At 47.2% G+C, this 16854-nt stretch overlaps 1 protein-coding gene across 4 annotated transcripts in view; it reads right to left on the bottom strand.

Annotated features, from left to right (window-relative positions):
- The window catches only part of fhod1 (formin homology 2 domain containing 1), a 235561-nt gene that overhangs the window by 24998 nt on the left and 193709 nt on the right, over positions 1 to 16854 (bottom strand). For all 4 annotated transcript variants that reach the window (XM_078400311.1, XM_078400312.1, XM_078400310.1 and 1 more), the window contains 4 exons: positions 8711 to 8866; positions 3527 to 3709; positions 2222 to 2341; positions 1957 to 2118 (listed from right to left, as the gene is read on the bottom strand). In XM_078400311.1, coding sequence (XP_078256437.1) covers positions 1957 to 2118; positions 2222 to 2341; positions 3527 to 3709; positions 8711 to 8866 — 621 coding nt within the window. The remainder of the gene's footprint in view (positions 1 to 1956; positions 2119 to 2221; positions 2342 to 3526; positions 3710 to 8710; positions 8867 to 16854) is intronic.

Below are 16854 nucleotides of genomic sequence, written 5' to 3'. Positions count from 1 at the left end.
GCTCCCCCTCCCCCCACTCGTAACAAGGACAGAATCCCCCTCGTTCTCACCTTCCACCCCATCAGCCGTCGTATACAACAAATCATCCGCCAACATTTCCGTCACCTACAACGGGACCCTACCACTGGCCACATCTTCCCATCCCCTCCCCTTTCTACGTTCCGCAGAGACTGTTCCCTCCGTAACTCCCTGGTCCACTCGTCCCTTCCCACCCAAACCACCCCAACCCCGGGCACTTTCCCTTGCAACCGCAGGAGATGCAACACCTCCCCCCTCGACTCCATCCAAGGACCCAAACAGTCTTTCCAGGTGAGACAGAGGTTCACCTGCACCTCCTCCAACCTCATCTATTGTATCCGCTGCTCCAGGTGTCAAATTCTCTACATCGGCGAAGCCAAACGCAGGCTCGGTGATCGTTTCGCTCAACACCTTCGCTCAGTCCACCTTAACCAACCTGATCTCCCGGTGGCTGAGCACTTTAACTCCCCCTCCCACTCCCAATCTGACCTTCCTGTCCTGGGCCTCCTCTATTGTCAGAGTGAGGCCCACCACAAATTGGAACAGCACCTCATATTTCGCTTGGGTAGTTTACACCCCAGCAGTATGAACATTGACTTCTCGAACATTAGGTAGTCCCTGCTTCCTCTCTATCCCCTCCCCCTTCCCAGTTCTCCCACTAGTCTTCCTGTCTCCTACTACATCCTATCTTTGTCCCGCCCCCTCCCCTGATATCACTCTGAATAAGGGTCTCGACCTGAAACGTCACCCATTCCTTCTCTCCAGAGATGCTGCCTGACCCGCTGAGTTACTCCAGCATTTTGTGTCTACCAGCAGTGGAGTTGCTGCCTTACATCATCAGAGACCCAGGTTCGAGCCTGACCATGGGTAGTGTCTGTATGGAGTTTGTATGTTCTCTCTGTGATCGTGCCAACTCAGTGGGATGAAAGGCATGTTTCTCCACTGTATCTCTAAAGTCTGAAATCTAGCAAGATCATTAGACATAGGAGCAGGATTAAGTCATTCAGCCCCTCGAAAACATCCCAAGGCTGTAGAACTTTAGCATAACTGGACAAAAAAAAGTAACTTGGTTCAGAGGTAGATTTTAATCTCCATCTTAGAGGGGAGTTACGTCAATGATAAGGAAGTATTGGGGTCGGAATTCCAGACACATTGTAGGGTTTGGAGCCATAAATAACTCCAAGGATAGGACAGGTTTAGTGGAATATGGGCAAAACGTGGGCTGGTGGGACTAGTGTAGATGGGGCATGTTGGTCAGTGTGGGCAGGTGGGACTAGTGTAGATGGGACATGTTGGTCGGTGTGGGCAGGTGGGACTAGTGTAGATGGGGCATGTTGGTCGGTGTGGGCAGGTGGGACTAGTGTAGATGGGGCATGTTGGTCGGTGTGGGCAGGTGGGACTAGTGTAGATGGGGCATGTTGGTCGGTGTGGGCAGGTGGGACTAGTGTAGATGGGGCATGTTGGTCGGTGTGGGCAGGTGGGACTAGTGTAGATGGGGCATGTTGGTCGGTGTGGGCAGGTGGGACTAGTGTAGATGGGGCATGTTGGTCGGTGTGGGCAGGTGGGACTAGTGTAGATGGGGCATGTTGGTCGGTGTGGGCAGGTGGGACTAGTGTAGATGGGGCATGTTGGTCGGTGTGGGCAGGTGGGACTAGTGTAGATGGGGCATGTTGGTCGGTGTGGGCAGGTGGGACTAGTGTAGATGGGGCATGTTGGTTGGTGTGGGCACGTTGGGCCAATGGGCCTGTTTCCACGCTGCATGACTCTTTGACAATGATGCTTTGAATATTGACCAAACACCACACAGTAGCTATACTTCTGAATCAGACTGAATACCATTGATGATCAAAGTAGTAGAGGCCTCAGAGCAGTTAACCTGTGTGGGTCATGTTATCCAGCACTGAAGGGCATAAGGCTTTGTGGTGTCTTACTACTTACCTTGGCAGATCTTGTGATTGCTGCAATTTCTGAATACACATCTGTTGTGTCTGGGAATTTCTCCACCACCAGGTTACACGTGTGATACAGCAAAGATTGCCTCTGGATAGTGTCCTTCACTTCAGACACTTTCTCCAAATAACTCAGTTCAAATCCTTTGGCCTGGAGAGGGGGGGATATAAATGGAACATGTAAACTTCAAGCATGGAACTCTTTGGTTTTCTGATCGCAATCCCTTCATTTTGAAAGTAGAATGATTTCTTACGCTCGTGTTATTCAGAAAATTTCCAATGGCAAGCAGAGTTGCCAAGACTGATTTGAAAGTTTTATTCTTTGCTAGTTGCTCCATTCCAAGCTTCAAGTCAAACAATGGTTCGGCTATTTCCTATGATTAAAAAAATCAATAGTTATACTTAAAAAATGTTATTTTCAAACTTTCCCTTTAGAAGTAACTTTAATCATGCAATTAGTCATTATGGTATTAACTGTGCAGCTAAAACATTCAAATGTTTAGCTAATGAACAGATGCGCAAACATCTTGAATTATTCCCTTCAACTAAAAGCCTCTCTTTCCAAACTTTAAAGTTGCATATCCAATGTGCAATGAACGATCATCATGTTCCACAGTGTAATTTGCAGAGTGCTTTAATGTTTGGTAACTAACATATGTCTGTCAATTCAAATATTTCAACGTAGATCTTAAGATGCAAATGAAGGTAAATTATATACAGTTTGATATCTAGAATTACACAAATTGTCCATTATCTAAAATATCATCGAGAGTGTCCCAGCATTTGGGCTTCCGTCACGGCTGCTAATTACTTCAAAGGGAACTTGTATTGCATTTTATCTTGAATGCTTTCATCTAGGAAGCACTGCATGCATACTTACAGTCTCAATGCAAATCATTTTCATTTCAACATGACACAGAATTCAGTACACCTGAGAGAAAATCCACTTGTTCAAACTGAGATTACATCTATCTATTTCTCTATATATATATTACTAAAACTCATATCTTGTTTGTGGATATGTTTGTTCTCAAAATACAGCCAAAACTGTACACGATAGCGCAACAATTTTAGGCCCACCTTACTCACCATTGTCCTGCGGTTCAAATGGTTGTTATATTTAAAATATTTTTCACTTTTTAAACTTAAAAAAAACACATTTTAAACGTTAATAAATTTGATTGCCTCTACCACCTCCTCCCCCCCCCCCCCCCCCCGTGGAGTCAGGCACGCCCAGATTGGCTACCCCGAGTGACAGGAGTGGCGGCCAATGAGGGGGAGGGGCTCTCCTGCACATGGGGCCAGAGAGTGAGTGGCTCCCTCTCCCCTTTCCTCTCCCCCCTCGCCTGCCCTCGGCCCCGGGGGAGTTTTAAGGGAAGGTTGAGGGGGAATGGAGTGGGTGAGTGTCGTCATTTGGGGGAGTGTTGCTGGGCCTGCAGGAGAGGTTAGGACAGTGGGTTGTCAGGCCCGCAGGAGAGGTTTGGGCTCAACAGGTCCAAGCCCGGATAGTTTATCTGAAAAGCTGTAGCATTCCTTAACAATGTACGACAAATATTCACCTTTTCCATGACCTCATAGTCGAGTTTAAAAGCCCACAGCTGCAGCCTGGCCTTGATCCCATTGATGGAGGACAAGGCCAAAAGGAACTGTTCAGCTGGACCCAGGGGAACGCCAGGGTTTGCCAACTGAGCCTCTTGGATCTTCTGCTTCTCTTCTTCAGTGGGAACCATGGTCAAAATCTTCTGCAGCAAGCATGAAATGGTTGGGACAAGGTTAGCAAAGGAAGCCACAAACAGCACATTATGTTGGCAGACATTCTCACAGCTAACTATTAAACTCCATGGAGAAGTAAAACCTTCCATGTATTGAATCCATCAAGTTTTAGTTTAGTACAGTTTAGAGATACAGCTCCTTCGGCCCATCGAGTCCACACCGACCATCGATTACCCGTTCACACTAGTTCTACGTAATTCCACTCCCTGCCCACGAGGGGCAATTTACCTACAAACCCGCAAGTCTTTCGCATGTGAAAGGAAACCAGAGCACCCAGAGAAACCCTCACGGTCACACAGAGAACATGAAAACTCCACACAGACAGCACCAGATGTCAGGCTCGAACCCGGGTCTTTGAGGCTGTACAGCAACAACTCTACCAGCTGTGCCACTGTGTACTGTGGGTATATTTATTAATGGCTGTTTAGTCACAGTCAGATCTCAGTGACCCCACGCCACAGTGACCCACCCCACAGTGACCCTCCCCACAGTGAACCTCCCCACAGTGACCCTCCCCACAGTGACCCTCCCCACAGTGACCCTCCCCACAGTGACCCAGTGACCCATCCCACAGTGACCCATCCCACACCGGGACCCATCCCACACTGGGACCCATCCCACAGTGACCCTCCCCACAGTGACCCTCCCCACAGTGACCCTCCCCACAGTGACCCAGTGACCCATCCCACAGTGACCCTCCCCACAGTGACCCAGTGACCCATCCCACAGTGACCCATCCCACACTGGGACCCATCCCACACAGTGACCCAGGCCACAGTGATACAGTGACCCATGCCAGTGTGACCTCACTTTCACTGTAGGATAATGGAAATTGGCTAAAGATTGAGTCTTTAAATTCTAACTGTTTGCCAGCTGAGACACAGAAAGGTAAATCAATAATATACTTGGAAACCGACTTATTAACAATCATTCTTTAACGGTGGCGCAGCGGTAGAGTTGCTGCCTTACAGCGAATGCAGCGCCGGAGACTCAGGTTCGATCCTGACTATGGGCGCCGTCTGTACAGAGTTTGTACGTTCTCCCCGTGACCTGCGTGGGTTTTCTCCGAGATCTTCGGTTTCCTCCCACGCTCCAAAGACGTGCAGGTATGTAGGTTAATTGACTGGGTAAATGTAAAAATTGTCCCTAGTGTGTGTAGGATAGTGTTAATGTGCGGGGATCGCTGGGCAGCGCGGACTCAGTGGGCCGAAGGGCCTGTTTCCGCGCTGTATCTCTAAAAAAATCTAAAAATTCTTTGACCAGAAGGATGTTTTTTGACTTCCAACCAGTGATTGGTGTTTGCAGATTATATCTGAGAAGCAGTCTAATACAAAATGTTATCCTGAGAATGCTGGCAGGTCATTAATTAGGCTAATGTTTGTAACTTGGTTAGAGGCTGCAAAGTATACTGGAGAACCCTTTGGGTACACCAAGAGTGGAAGCCAAATGAACCTCCAACCTCATCTGTACACCTTGGAATGAGGAAGGATAAATTAAAAGCAAAATGGTGGAAAATTTCCAAGGGAAGATTTATTTTTTTAAATTCCCCAATTTTGGGATTACCCAAAACTACATTCTTTTTTCTGCTGCGGAATATTCCTTGAGATGGGAAAATGTTGCCATATTTTAAAGATATGACAGCACTGAGATACATTTCTATCCAGCCTTTAAAAACAGGTTTTCCACAGAGTGCTGCCATCTTTGTAATGGCTGAAGCCAACGCTGAAATTCTCAGGGTGCAGGAGAGATTAGTGAAGGCTGTGTACAGATATTTATATTCAACTGCTTTCAGCAAGGCACACAGTATTTGTGTATCCCTAATATCCACTGCACTCCTCAACTCCACACCAATGGGATTAGTTATAAACTATTAGTTTAAAAACTATTTAGTTAAAAAGTTATAGACAATAGACAATAGACAATAGGTGCAGGAGGAGGCCATTCAGCCCTTCGAGCCAGCACCTCCATTCAATGCGATCATGGCTGATCACTCTCAATCAGTACCCCGTTCCTGCCTTCTCCCCATACCCCCTCACTCCGCTATCCTTAAGAGCTCTATCCAGCTCTCTCTTGAAAGCATCCAACGAACTGGCCTCCACTGCCTTCTGAGGCAGAGAATTCCACACCTTCACCACTCTCTGACTGAAAAAGTTCTTCCTCATCTCCGTTCTAATGAAAAAGTTCTTCCTCATCTCCGAATGGCCTCCTCCTGCACCTATTGTCTATTGTAAAACAGTCTATCTAAGAAATGGAACAGGTAATGTCTAGGAAACAATGCAGGGAGCGGAGAGGATGGTTAAAAATAAATGATCTGAGTGATTGAACATCACATGGTTAAATTAGTAGAAACAGTTTTGTTCTAGCGTAGCTATGGACAACACAATGTCAACATAGGATTTAAAGGCAGAGAAAGGTTCATATCAAAACAATCCACTCATTTAGAACGGAGATGAGGAATTTCACCCAGAGAGTTGTGAATCTGTGGAATTCTCTGCCTCAGAAGGCAGTGGAGGCCAATTCTCTGGATGTTTTCAAGAGAGAGTTAGATAGAGCTCTTAATGGTAGCGGAGTCAGAGGGTACGGGGAGAAGGCAGGAACGGGGTACTGATTGTGGATGATCAGCCATGATCACAATGAATGGCGGTGCTGGCTTGAAGGGCCGAATGGCCTCCTCCTGCACCTATTGTCTATTGTAAAACAGTCTATCTAAGAAATGGAACAGGTAATGTCTAGGAAAATGCAGGGAGCGGAGGATGGTTAAAAATAAATGATCTGAGGAGGATTGATATTTTTTACCAGCATAGACCGTAGGCTAAATAGCCAAAATCCAGATCTTATATTTTCTACTTCACCCTCTCCATGAACTCCCAGGCTGAGCGATATCTGAGTGATGTATAAATGGGATTATGAGGATAGGATGCTGACAAGTGGCTGAAATCATGGGGAAAGTCATGGAAGGAGGAAGAATAAAAGTGGAAACTTAAGAAATAAGAATAAGGAACAGCTCTTTGCCCATCACGTTAAAGCTTTCCAAGTTCAACAAATTGTGATAATGATAAGGGTTTGGGAAGAAGGGTCTCGGCCCAAAACGTCGCCCATTCCTTCTCTCCAAAGATGCTGCCTGACCCGCTGAGTTACTCCAGCATCGAGTCTACCTGTGATAATGAGAAACCTTTACAACCCACTCTACACCTCCTCTACACCCCCTCCACACCCCCTCTACACCCCCTCTACACCCCCTCTACACCTCCTCTACACCCCCTCTACACCTCCTCTACACCCCCTCTACACCTCTACACCCCCTCTACACCTCCTCTACACCTCTACACCCCCTCTACACCCCCTCTACACCTCCTCTACACCTCTACACCCCCTCTACACCCCCTCTACACCTCTACACCCCCTCTACACCTCCTCTACACCTCCTCTACACCCCCTCTACACCTCCTCTACACCCCCTCTACACCTCCTCTACACCCCCTCTACACCTCTACAGCCCCTCTACACCTCTACACCCCCTCTACACCCCCTCTACACCTCCTCTACACCCCCTCTACACCTCCTCTACACCCCCTCTACACCCCCTCTACACCTCCTCTACACCTCCTCTGCACCCCCTCTACACCTCTACACCCCCTCTACACCCCCTCTACACCTCTACACCTCCTCTACACCCCCTCTACACCTCTACACCCCCTCTACACCTCCTCTACACCTCTACACCCCCTCTACACCCCCTCTACACCTCCTCTACACCCCCTCTACACCTCTACACCCCCTCTACACCCCCTCTACACCTCTACACCCCCTCTACACCTCCTCTACACCCCCTCCACCCCCTCTACACCTCCTCTACACCCCCTCTACACCTCTACACCCCCTCTACACCCCCTCTACACCTCCTCTACACCTCTACACCCCCTCTACACCTCTACACCCCCTCTACACCTCCTCTATACCCCCTCTACACCTCTACACCCCCTCTACACCTCTACACCCCCTCTACACCTCCTCTACACTCCCTCTACACCTCCTCTACACCCCCTCTACACCCCCTCTACACCTCTACACCCCCTCTACACCCTCTCTACACCCCTCTACACCTCCTCTACACCCTCTCTACACCTCCTCTACACCCCTCTACACTTCCTCTACACCCCCTCTACACCCCTCTACACCCCCTCTACACCCCCTCTACACCCTCTCTACACCTCCTCTACACCCCTCTACACCTCCTCTACACCCCCTCTACACCCCTCTACACCTCCTCTACACCCCCTCTACACCTCCACTACACCCCCTCTACACCCCCTCTACACCTCCACTACACTCTGCCCATTCATTCCTCTCCCATGTCCATATTTCTTTGTCTGGCACCATCACCAGTTTTGCCGTTTAATCTCATTCTTCTAACCTGTGACAAGAGCTGTCTTTTTGATTTTTCTTCTCCTCTCCCCATTTTATCTGCTTTTCTGGCATTATTTAGTATGTTTTCTTGTTCTGATAAAAGCCCATTGACATGAAATGTTGTCTCCAATGTTCTACAGATACTACCCAACTTGCTGAATATTTCCAGCATTTGTTTATGCCCTACCCTTTGGCTAAATCTATATCAGTGTACTGATCTAGACCTGTGATTTCAGAGGGCCAAACAGCAAACTTGGTGCCTCTTCAAGACCGCAATAAGAATCATGCCTGCATTTCACTAATCCTAAACCAATCCCTCTTTATTGGTTTTATATTTCCCTCAAATCCTTCCCTATTCTATAGCTCACCTACACACAATCTAAAATGGACAACTAGTCTACTAACCTGCACATGCTTCGGGTAGTACACCTGTAGGAGATCTAGGCCATTGTGAAAGAGAACAAGCAAACTCCACACAGAAAGCACCTGAGGACAGGACGGTATCTAGTGATTGAAAATGTGAGGCAGCAGCTTTACTGGCACTGCAAGACTCAATTCCTTACCTCAATGCCTTCTTTGTTGATCGCATATTCATCAAAGTTGAGAATGGCATTTTTGATAATGTGTATTGGAGGTAACACTGTCAGACCAATGTTAATAGCATTACTTCTCTTTGGATCCAGTATGATTAATCCTTGCTTTTTGGCATCTGCTCCTTTCTAGAAGTTAAGACATTACAATGTGTTAAGTCAACTAGTACATTAAAGATAGCTTGAAGTGCAATAGTTGCTGTACCATCAGGCTGCCAGCAACACCCAGCCCAAGTCTTCATCCACACCACGCTACATCACAACCCCCTGACCACTCTGCAGATTTGGCTGCAAAATCAATCTATAGTTCATCCTCACATGAATTATCAATATATGTTCAACAGATTCAAATGAAACTCATCAATTGCTTTGCAGTGAGGAAGTTGGTGAATCTTTCCACCCCAATTTCCTGCACATCAGATTCCCCAGATCAGATTTTTTTGGAAGAACGGGATTACAGAAAAACACATGGAGCAGCAGAAGGAATAGTTCCCTGTGGTCAGCTGGAGCCTGTGGAAACAAATCACCTGTGTGGCACCACAAAGCTTATTTCCTTAGTATTTTTATCAAGTATTATGAAAATGTCATCCTTTTCCCACGAAACATTGTTCATTTCAGTTTTATCCCCGTTAATGTATGGGAATCACAAATCAGTCAGAACAAACAACATGAGCCTACAGTATCAGACATCCAGTTTCAATCCTGACCACAGATTGTCTGTATACATACTCCTTGTGACCGCGTGGGTTTTCTCCGGGTGCTCTGGTTTCCTCCCACATTCCAAAGACGTGCAAGTTTGTAGGCTAATTGGCTTTGATAAAAATTGTAAATTGTCACGAGTGTGTAGGATAGTGTTAGGATAGTGATCTCTGGTTGGCACACACTCGGTGGGCCTGTTTCGAGCTGTATCTCTAAACTAAACAACATGATCTATCTCAGGGATAACTGTGATGCAGACAAGTGCCTACAATACTCAAGGACTTGATCTCATTCCTTGTAACATAATTGCTTCCTGAGGTGAGTTTGGTTAGCACGCAACAAAAGCTTTTCACTGCATCTCGATACACGTGACAATAAACTACACTGAACTCAGGTGTTGAATAAATGTGTAGGAATCGCAGTGCACAGAGGGGGAGCAGTGAGAAGGCCAGTCTGAAGAAGGGTCTCGACCCGAAACGTCACCCATTCCTTCTCTCCTGAGATGCTGCCTGACCCGCTGAGTTACTCCAGCATTTGGTGATACCTTCGATGTTGAATAAATGTCACATTTATTGGTTTCCTGAAAATCTTAAGCATTTGTGTTCTGCACCATGTGCCTTCCATTGCAACATGACTAATCCTCACAAGATTCTCCTTCAGAATGTTCCTATGGAACATCATGAGGTCATGACTAATGCCATAGAAACACAAGTTTTCCTCAGGCCAGGATTGGGAGAAGGCGCCGAGCTTTGCAAGTGCACCTCCACAAAGTACGTACATTACGAGTGGAATATAAGTTCACTTTTGCATGCCAACAATTCACATGAGTACAGCCATTTTCTAGCCTCTAAGTTTAACGCCATGAGTTTCCAAAACCAAATGAAGAATCCCTCCACCGAGGGATATTGTGAAATTAGTCCCAGCCTTTCCTGTTCATGCTTATACAGAAAATGAAATACTTGTGCACATGATTATTTGAAGTTGACAGCTCTACATGTTTATCTAATGAGTGGGGTTAATCCAGCCAGATGTTGTGGTGAATCACAGGTCGGTCGGTGCAGGACTAGTTACTACCAAGGTCGCCAAGCCTTTGGGCAAGTGTGGCATCCTGTTGGATGTGCATTTGAGTGCATACTGGATGAGCTCAGGAACAGGCTCTGCTGGAAGGCTTTTGTGATCAAAATGCTCGTTGCCACTCACCATCAAAACTGGGACGTAGAGTGACTATTGTGCAAGAAGCTTCACACTTACTGATCAGTTCCCCCGAAAATAAAGCGGGGGTTGACTTTAAAGCATCTTTCATGATGTCAAGATATTACAAGCTGCATTTATAGCAAATGAAATATAGCTGTCAGACCCATCCTAAACTAATAAACTCAGTAATCAAAATATTCATACCCTTCCTGTCCGTGTTTGAAGTTTCAACTAAACCTTTATTGACAGGATCACTTTATCCCAGCAATGTTCCCATGGTAGTCAACAACGATCAAAAGAGAACTTCTAAACATAATCGTCTGCAACCTGGGCTCACACTGATTTACTAACTCATTTACTCTTCAAGTAATAGATTGTGCAACAGACCACTAGTAGTCCACAGTAACTTTTATTTTAACAATTTACAAGCCAGCGTGGTTCTGATTGGTGCTGAAACAGAAGATTGGTTCTTCTGCAAGTTCCTCCCAACTCCGTGAATATTTGTTACTCTAAGACAGATATTTTTATTCTTTCAAATATTTTAAACTTCATCCATTAACAGATGTAATACCTGGGAGTAATTATTAAGACATTTTATTGCTTCCCTGGGGCCAGGAATCTTAAGAGTTTTAATTTCCCCAAAGACTGCAAACATCACTATCAGAAGGAGCTTTGTTCCAGGCTGTGGTTTTAAAAACTTCTTCCTTATTTTAATAGGAAATGATTCAGAGAGTGAGGAATTAGTTTAAGTTCAGAAACCAGAGAGTCCATGCGAGCCGACAACCCTCTTTAATTTTGCCGTTGAGTTCACGAGGAATTTGCTTTGAGTAGTACTCATCAGGAATTCCAGCTAAATCCTACGTCACTGCAGAAGATGGATATGTGTTTTAACATTAGTCAGCAGTGTGGCCAATTATATTTATTCATTTGCAATCTCTTTTCCCTCCTCTGCCAGGGCAACAGGAGCAATAACCTATGGTTGACCCAAGACAAGCCCTTTGTAAAAAGGTCTTAATGTCGACCACTCTGACACGACGCATTGAAGCCACTGACCTCCCTCCAGCAAGGAGATCATCCACATTTACACTACGTCACTCCACAACAAAGCAATCCATCTTCCTGAATAATGCCAGCCTTGTTAAATCTTCATAATTGTGGTATATTACACCAGTAACAGGGTATGTTTTGAGAGCATCCGATGTAGATTTGTAATTCCATACAATGATATGAATATTTACATACTGTATTGACAGAATTATTTTTTGCATCACACTATATGAAACCATCACTAACGTTGGAATAAGGTAGAAACCAAAGATACTAGAGGAGCAAGATGAACCACTCCATCAAAATCGCCTATACTGAAGTGTCGTACACATAGGAGCGTAATGTCCGCCATTTTAGTAAGCAAAACCCGCCGTTCGATCTGCCTCTCGCAGTGTAGTCAGTGTTTTGGGGAACAGTATGTGTGATGATACCATTAAAATGCAGAATATATCTCACCTGCCAATTCACAGATTTTTGTTATTTTTCTTTTAAAATGTTTCTGCAAGTTTCTGCCGACTAAAATGGCGCCGTGACGTACTACGGTTTTTAGGGTCGAGTGGTCTATCTTGCTCCTCTAGTATCTTTGGTGGAAACCAACAAAATCTCAAACAAGCAAGAATAAAGTATGAAGAAATTGTAAAACCAGTTTCTTGTGGATGGCTGCTTGATAGTTGGTGCAGGGCAAGTGGGCTGAGATGCTTGATAGTTGGTGCAGGGCAAGTGGGCTGAGATGGATGTTTCTATGTGATTGGACTCCATGAGCCTCGGACAAAATAAAACGGAACAGATTCCGGGGCAATGGGATTTAACAGCATGAAAGCGGTCTACTGTAAAAGGCAGATAACCGCACGTATACGATCACAATTTTATTAGATGAGGTTCAATAAAAGAGAGGGAAGGAGAAAAGGGATAGAAATATACAATGGTAATTGTGAATCTCTTTTTAAAAGGTATATTTCTGTTTGTATCAAAAGAAGCTGACTGTTACTGGTGGCACCAAAGGCCATGGGATTGCCCATTGAGTCATTGACATTTGCTCTTCACTAGGTTAGTTCTGGACCTGAGTGGACCGAGGGCCAGATGTGGTCTGCAGCTACGCCAACAGTGGTAGAGTGCACTAACAGCTACGCTTGGTCAGGCCCACCGTGCAACACTGTCCTCACCAGCACACCAGGCCTTCATGGTCATGGGCATGTTAACAACCCGACACATACAGCCACTGGGACTTGTAAATGGGGCCGATTCTGGGGACGCTGTATACTGTCTCAACGTACAACTACAATGCACATGTACTGTATCTGAGACGCTTATCCAAACTGTATCTAAGCGCTTATGTATGGCGATACGTACAGAATCCAAGGGGGTCCATCAGTACCCAGAGAGTGAGGAGTACTGGAGTGTACTGCCATCTCAGAGTGCATTGCCACCCACTGCCATCCCAGAGTGCACTGCCATCCCAGAGTGCACTGCCATCCCAGAGTGCACTGCCATCCCAGAGTGCACTGCCATCCCAGAGTGCACTGCCATCCCAGAGTGCACTGCCATCCCAGAGTGCACTGCCATCCCAGAGTGCACTGCCATCCCAGAGTGCACTGCCATTCCAGAGTGCACTGCCATCCCAGAGTGCACTGCCATCCCAGAGTGCACTGCCACCCACTGCCATCCCAGAGTACACTGCCATGGATTGTGTTGGCAGCAGCATTGCTAGCATGTAAGATGACCTCTTGGATCACCCAGACATAGATGGCTCCCGGCCAAGTGCTGGGTGATGGGATTGATGCGGGAGTAATGCCCACTCAGAATGGAACGTGATGGGCCGAGTGGCATGCTTCCATGCTGTGTGACTATTTCCCATAATCATAATACATTATTACAATATGAAAACGTTTCAAGTATCTCTCCAAACTCATTGCAGAAAACATTTCTCGCCCACCGACCCTGAGAGGCGTATTCCAATATTTGCACAAATATAATCTGCCGGGTACAGTGACATGTTTTATTCCATTTTTTATTCTGAATCAAAAATTAGTCATTCAATTCCAAACTGAAGCCACAGATTGTGAAAATCTTTGGAATGTGGCAGATTCTCTTTTCCTTTATTATATGGAGTTTAGAAGGATGAGGGGGACCTCTTGAGTAGTGAGGGGCCTGGAGAGAGTGAATGTGGAGGATGGAGTGAATGTGGAGGATGGAGTGAAGGTGGAGGATGGAGTGAAGGTGGAGATGCAGGCCATTTAGAACGGAGATGGGGAAAAACCTTTTTCAGTCAGAGAATTGTGAATCTGTGGAATTCTCTGCCTCAGAAGGCAGTGGAGGCCAAGTCTCTGAATGCATTCAAGAGAGAGCTGGATCCTTAAGAGAGAGCTCTTAAGGATAGCGGAGTCAGGGGGTATGGGGAGAAGGCAGGAATGGGGTACTGATTGAGAATGATCAGCCATGGTCACATTGAATGGCGGTGCTGGCTCGAAGGGCCGAATGGCCTCCTCCTGCACCTATTGTCTATTGTCTATTGAATGTGAAGGATGGAGTGAATGTGGAGAGGGCGTTTCCACTTGTGGGAGAGTCTAGGACCAGAGGCCATAACTTCAGAATAAAGTAGGTACCTTGAGAGAGGAGATGAGGAGGAGTTTCTTTCGTCAGAGGGTGGTGAATCTGTGGGATTTGTTTCCACAGACGGCTGTGGAGGCTAAGCCAATGGATATTTTCTAAGGCGGATATTGACAGATTCTTCATTAGTATGGACGCCATGGGTTATGGGGAGATGGCAAGAGAATGGGGTAGAGAAGGGAAGATAGATCAGCCACGATTGAATGGCGGAATGCACTCGATGAACTGAATGGCCTTATTTTAGACAATAGGTGCAGGAGTAGGCCATTCAGCCCTTCGAGCCAGCACCGCCATTCAATGCGATCATGGCTGATCACTCTCAATCAGTACCCCGTTCCTGCCTTCTCCCCATACCCCCTAACTCCGCTATCCTTAAGAGCTCTATCCAGCTCTCTCTTGAAAGCATCCAACGAACTGGCCTCCACTGCCTTCTGAGGCAGAGAATTCCACACCTTCACCACCCTCTGACTGAAAAAGTTCTTCCTCATCTCCGTTCTAAATGGCCTACCCCTTATTCTTAAACTGTGGCCCCTTGTTCTGGACTCCCCCAACATTGGGAACATGTTATCTGCCTCTAATGTGTCCAATCCCCTAATTATCTTATATGTTTCAATAAGATCCCCCCTCATCCTTCTAAATTCCAGTGTATACAAGCCCAATCGCTCCAGCCTTTCAACATACGACAGTCCCGCCATTCCGGGAATTAACCTAGTGAACCTACGCTGCACGCCCTCCATAGCAAGAATATCCTTCCTCAAATTTGGAGACCAAAACTGCACACAGTACTCCAGGTGCGGTCTCACCAGGGCCCGGTACAACTGTAGAAGGACCTCTTTGCTCCTATACTCAACTCCTCTTGTTACGAAGGCCAACATTCCATTGGCTTTCTTCACTGCCTGCTGTACCTGCATGCTTCCTTTCATTGACTGATGCACTAGGACACCCTGATCTCGTTGTACTCCCCCTCCTCCTAACTTGACACCATTTAATAATTAAACCCGCTGACAAGGGAGGGGCTGTGGTAGTCTGGCGTGCTGACCTCTACCGCACCGAGGCCAGACGACAACTATCAGACACCTCTTCCTACCTATCCCTGGACCATGACCCCACCGATGAACACCAGACCTTCATCAGCAGCACCATCACCGACCTCACCAACTCCGGCGAACTACCCCTCAGTGCCTCCAATCTCATAGTTCCCCAGCCCCGCACGGCCCGATTCTACCTCCTACCCAAAATCCACAAACACAATTGTCCCGGCAGACCCATTGTCTCTGCCTGCTCATGCCCCACCGAACTTATCTCTACCTACCTCGACTCCATCCTATCCCCCCTGGTCAAATCCCTCCCCACCTACGTCCAAGACACCTCACACGCTCTCCATCTCCTGGATAACTTCCGGTTCCCAGGCCCCCACTCCCTCATTTTCACCATGGATGTCCAGTCACTCTACACTTCCATCCCCCACAAGGATGGTCTCGAAGCCCTCCGTTTCTTCCTCGACCGTAGAACCAGCCAATCCCCATCGACCAACACTCTCCTCCGCCTAGCAGAGCTGGTTCTTACCCTCAACAACTTCTCCTTTGACTCCTCCCACTTCCTCCAAACCAGAGGCGTAGCTATGGGCACTCGCATGGGCCCTAGCTACGCCTGCCTCTTTGTCGGGTACGTCGAACAATCCCTGTTCCAGACGTACACTGGCCCCATCCCCGAACTCTACCTCCGCTACATCGACGACTGCATTGGTGCTACCTCTTGCACCCATGCAGAACTCACTGACTTTATACACTTCACCTCCAATTTCCATCCTGCCCTTAAATATACCTGGACTATCTCTGACATCTCCCTCCCGTTTCTGGACCTCACCATCTCCATCACAGGAGAAAAATTAGTGACGGACATTTATTACAAGCCCACCGACTCGCACAGCTATCTGGACTACACTTCTTCCCACCCGGTCCCCTGCAAAAAGTCTATCCCCTACTCCCAATTCCTCCGTCTACGCCGCATCTGTGCCCGGGATGAGGTGTTTCAGACTAGGGCTTCCGAGATGTCCTCGTTTTTCAGAAAACGGGGCTTCCCCTCCTCCATTATAGATGAGGCTCTCACTAGGGTCTCTTCTACATCCCGCAGCTCCGCTCTTGCTCCCCATCCCCCCACTCGCAACAAGGACAGGATCCCCCTCGTTCTCACCTTCCACCCCACCAGCCAGCGGATCCAACATATCATCCACCAACATTTCCGTCACCTACAACAGGACCCCACCACTGGCCATATCTTCCCATCCCCTCCCCTCTCTGCATTCCGCAGAGACCGTTCCCTCCGCAACTCCCTGGTCCACTCGTCCCTTCCTACCCAAACCACCCTAACCCCGGGCACTTTCCCTTGCAACCGCACGAGATGCAACACCTGTCCCTTTACCTCCCCCCTCAACTCCATCAAAGGACCCAAACATTCTTTCCAGGTGAGACAGAGGTTCACCTGCACCTCCTCCAACCTCATCTATTGCATCCGCTGCTCTAGATGTCAACTCATCTATATCGGCGAAACCAAGCGCAGGCTCGGCGATC

The sequence above is a fragment of the Rhinoraja longicauda genome, chromosome 6 (assembly GCF_053455715.1).
Source record: "Rhinoraja longicauda isolate Sanriku21f chromosome 6, sRhiLon1.1, whole genome shotgun sequence".
NCBI classification, from domain to species: Eukaryota; Metazoa; Chordata; class Chondrichthyes; order Rajiformes; family Arhynchobatidae; genus Rhinoraja; species Rhinoraja longicauda.
Note: the sequence above shows the minus strand (reverse complement) of the source record. Positions and strands in the feature narration are given on the sequence as shown.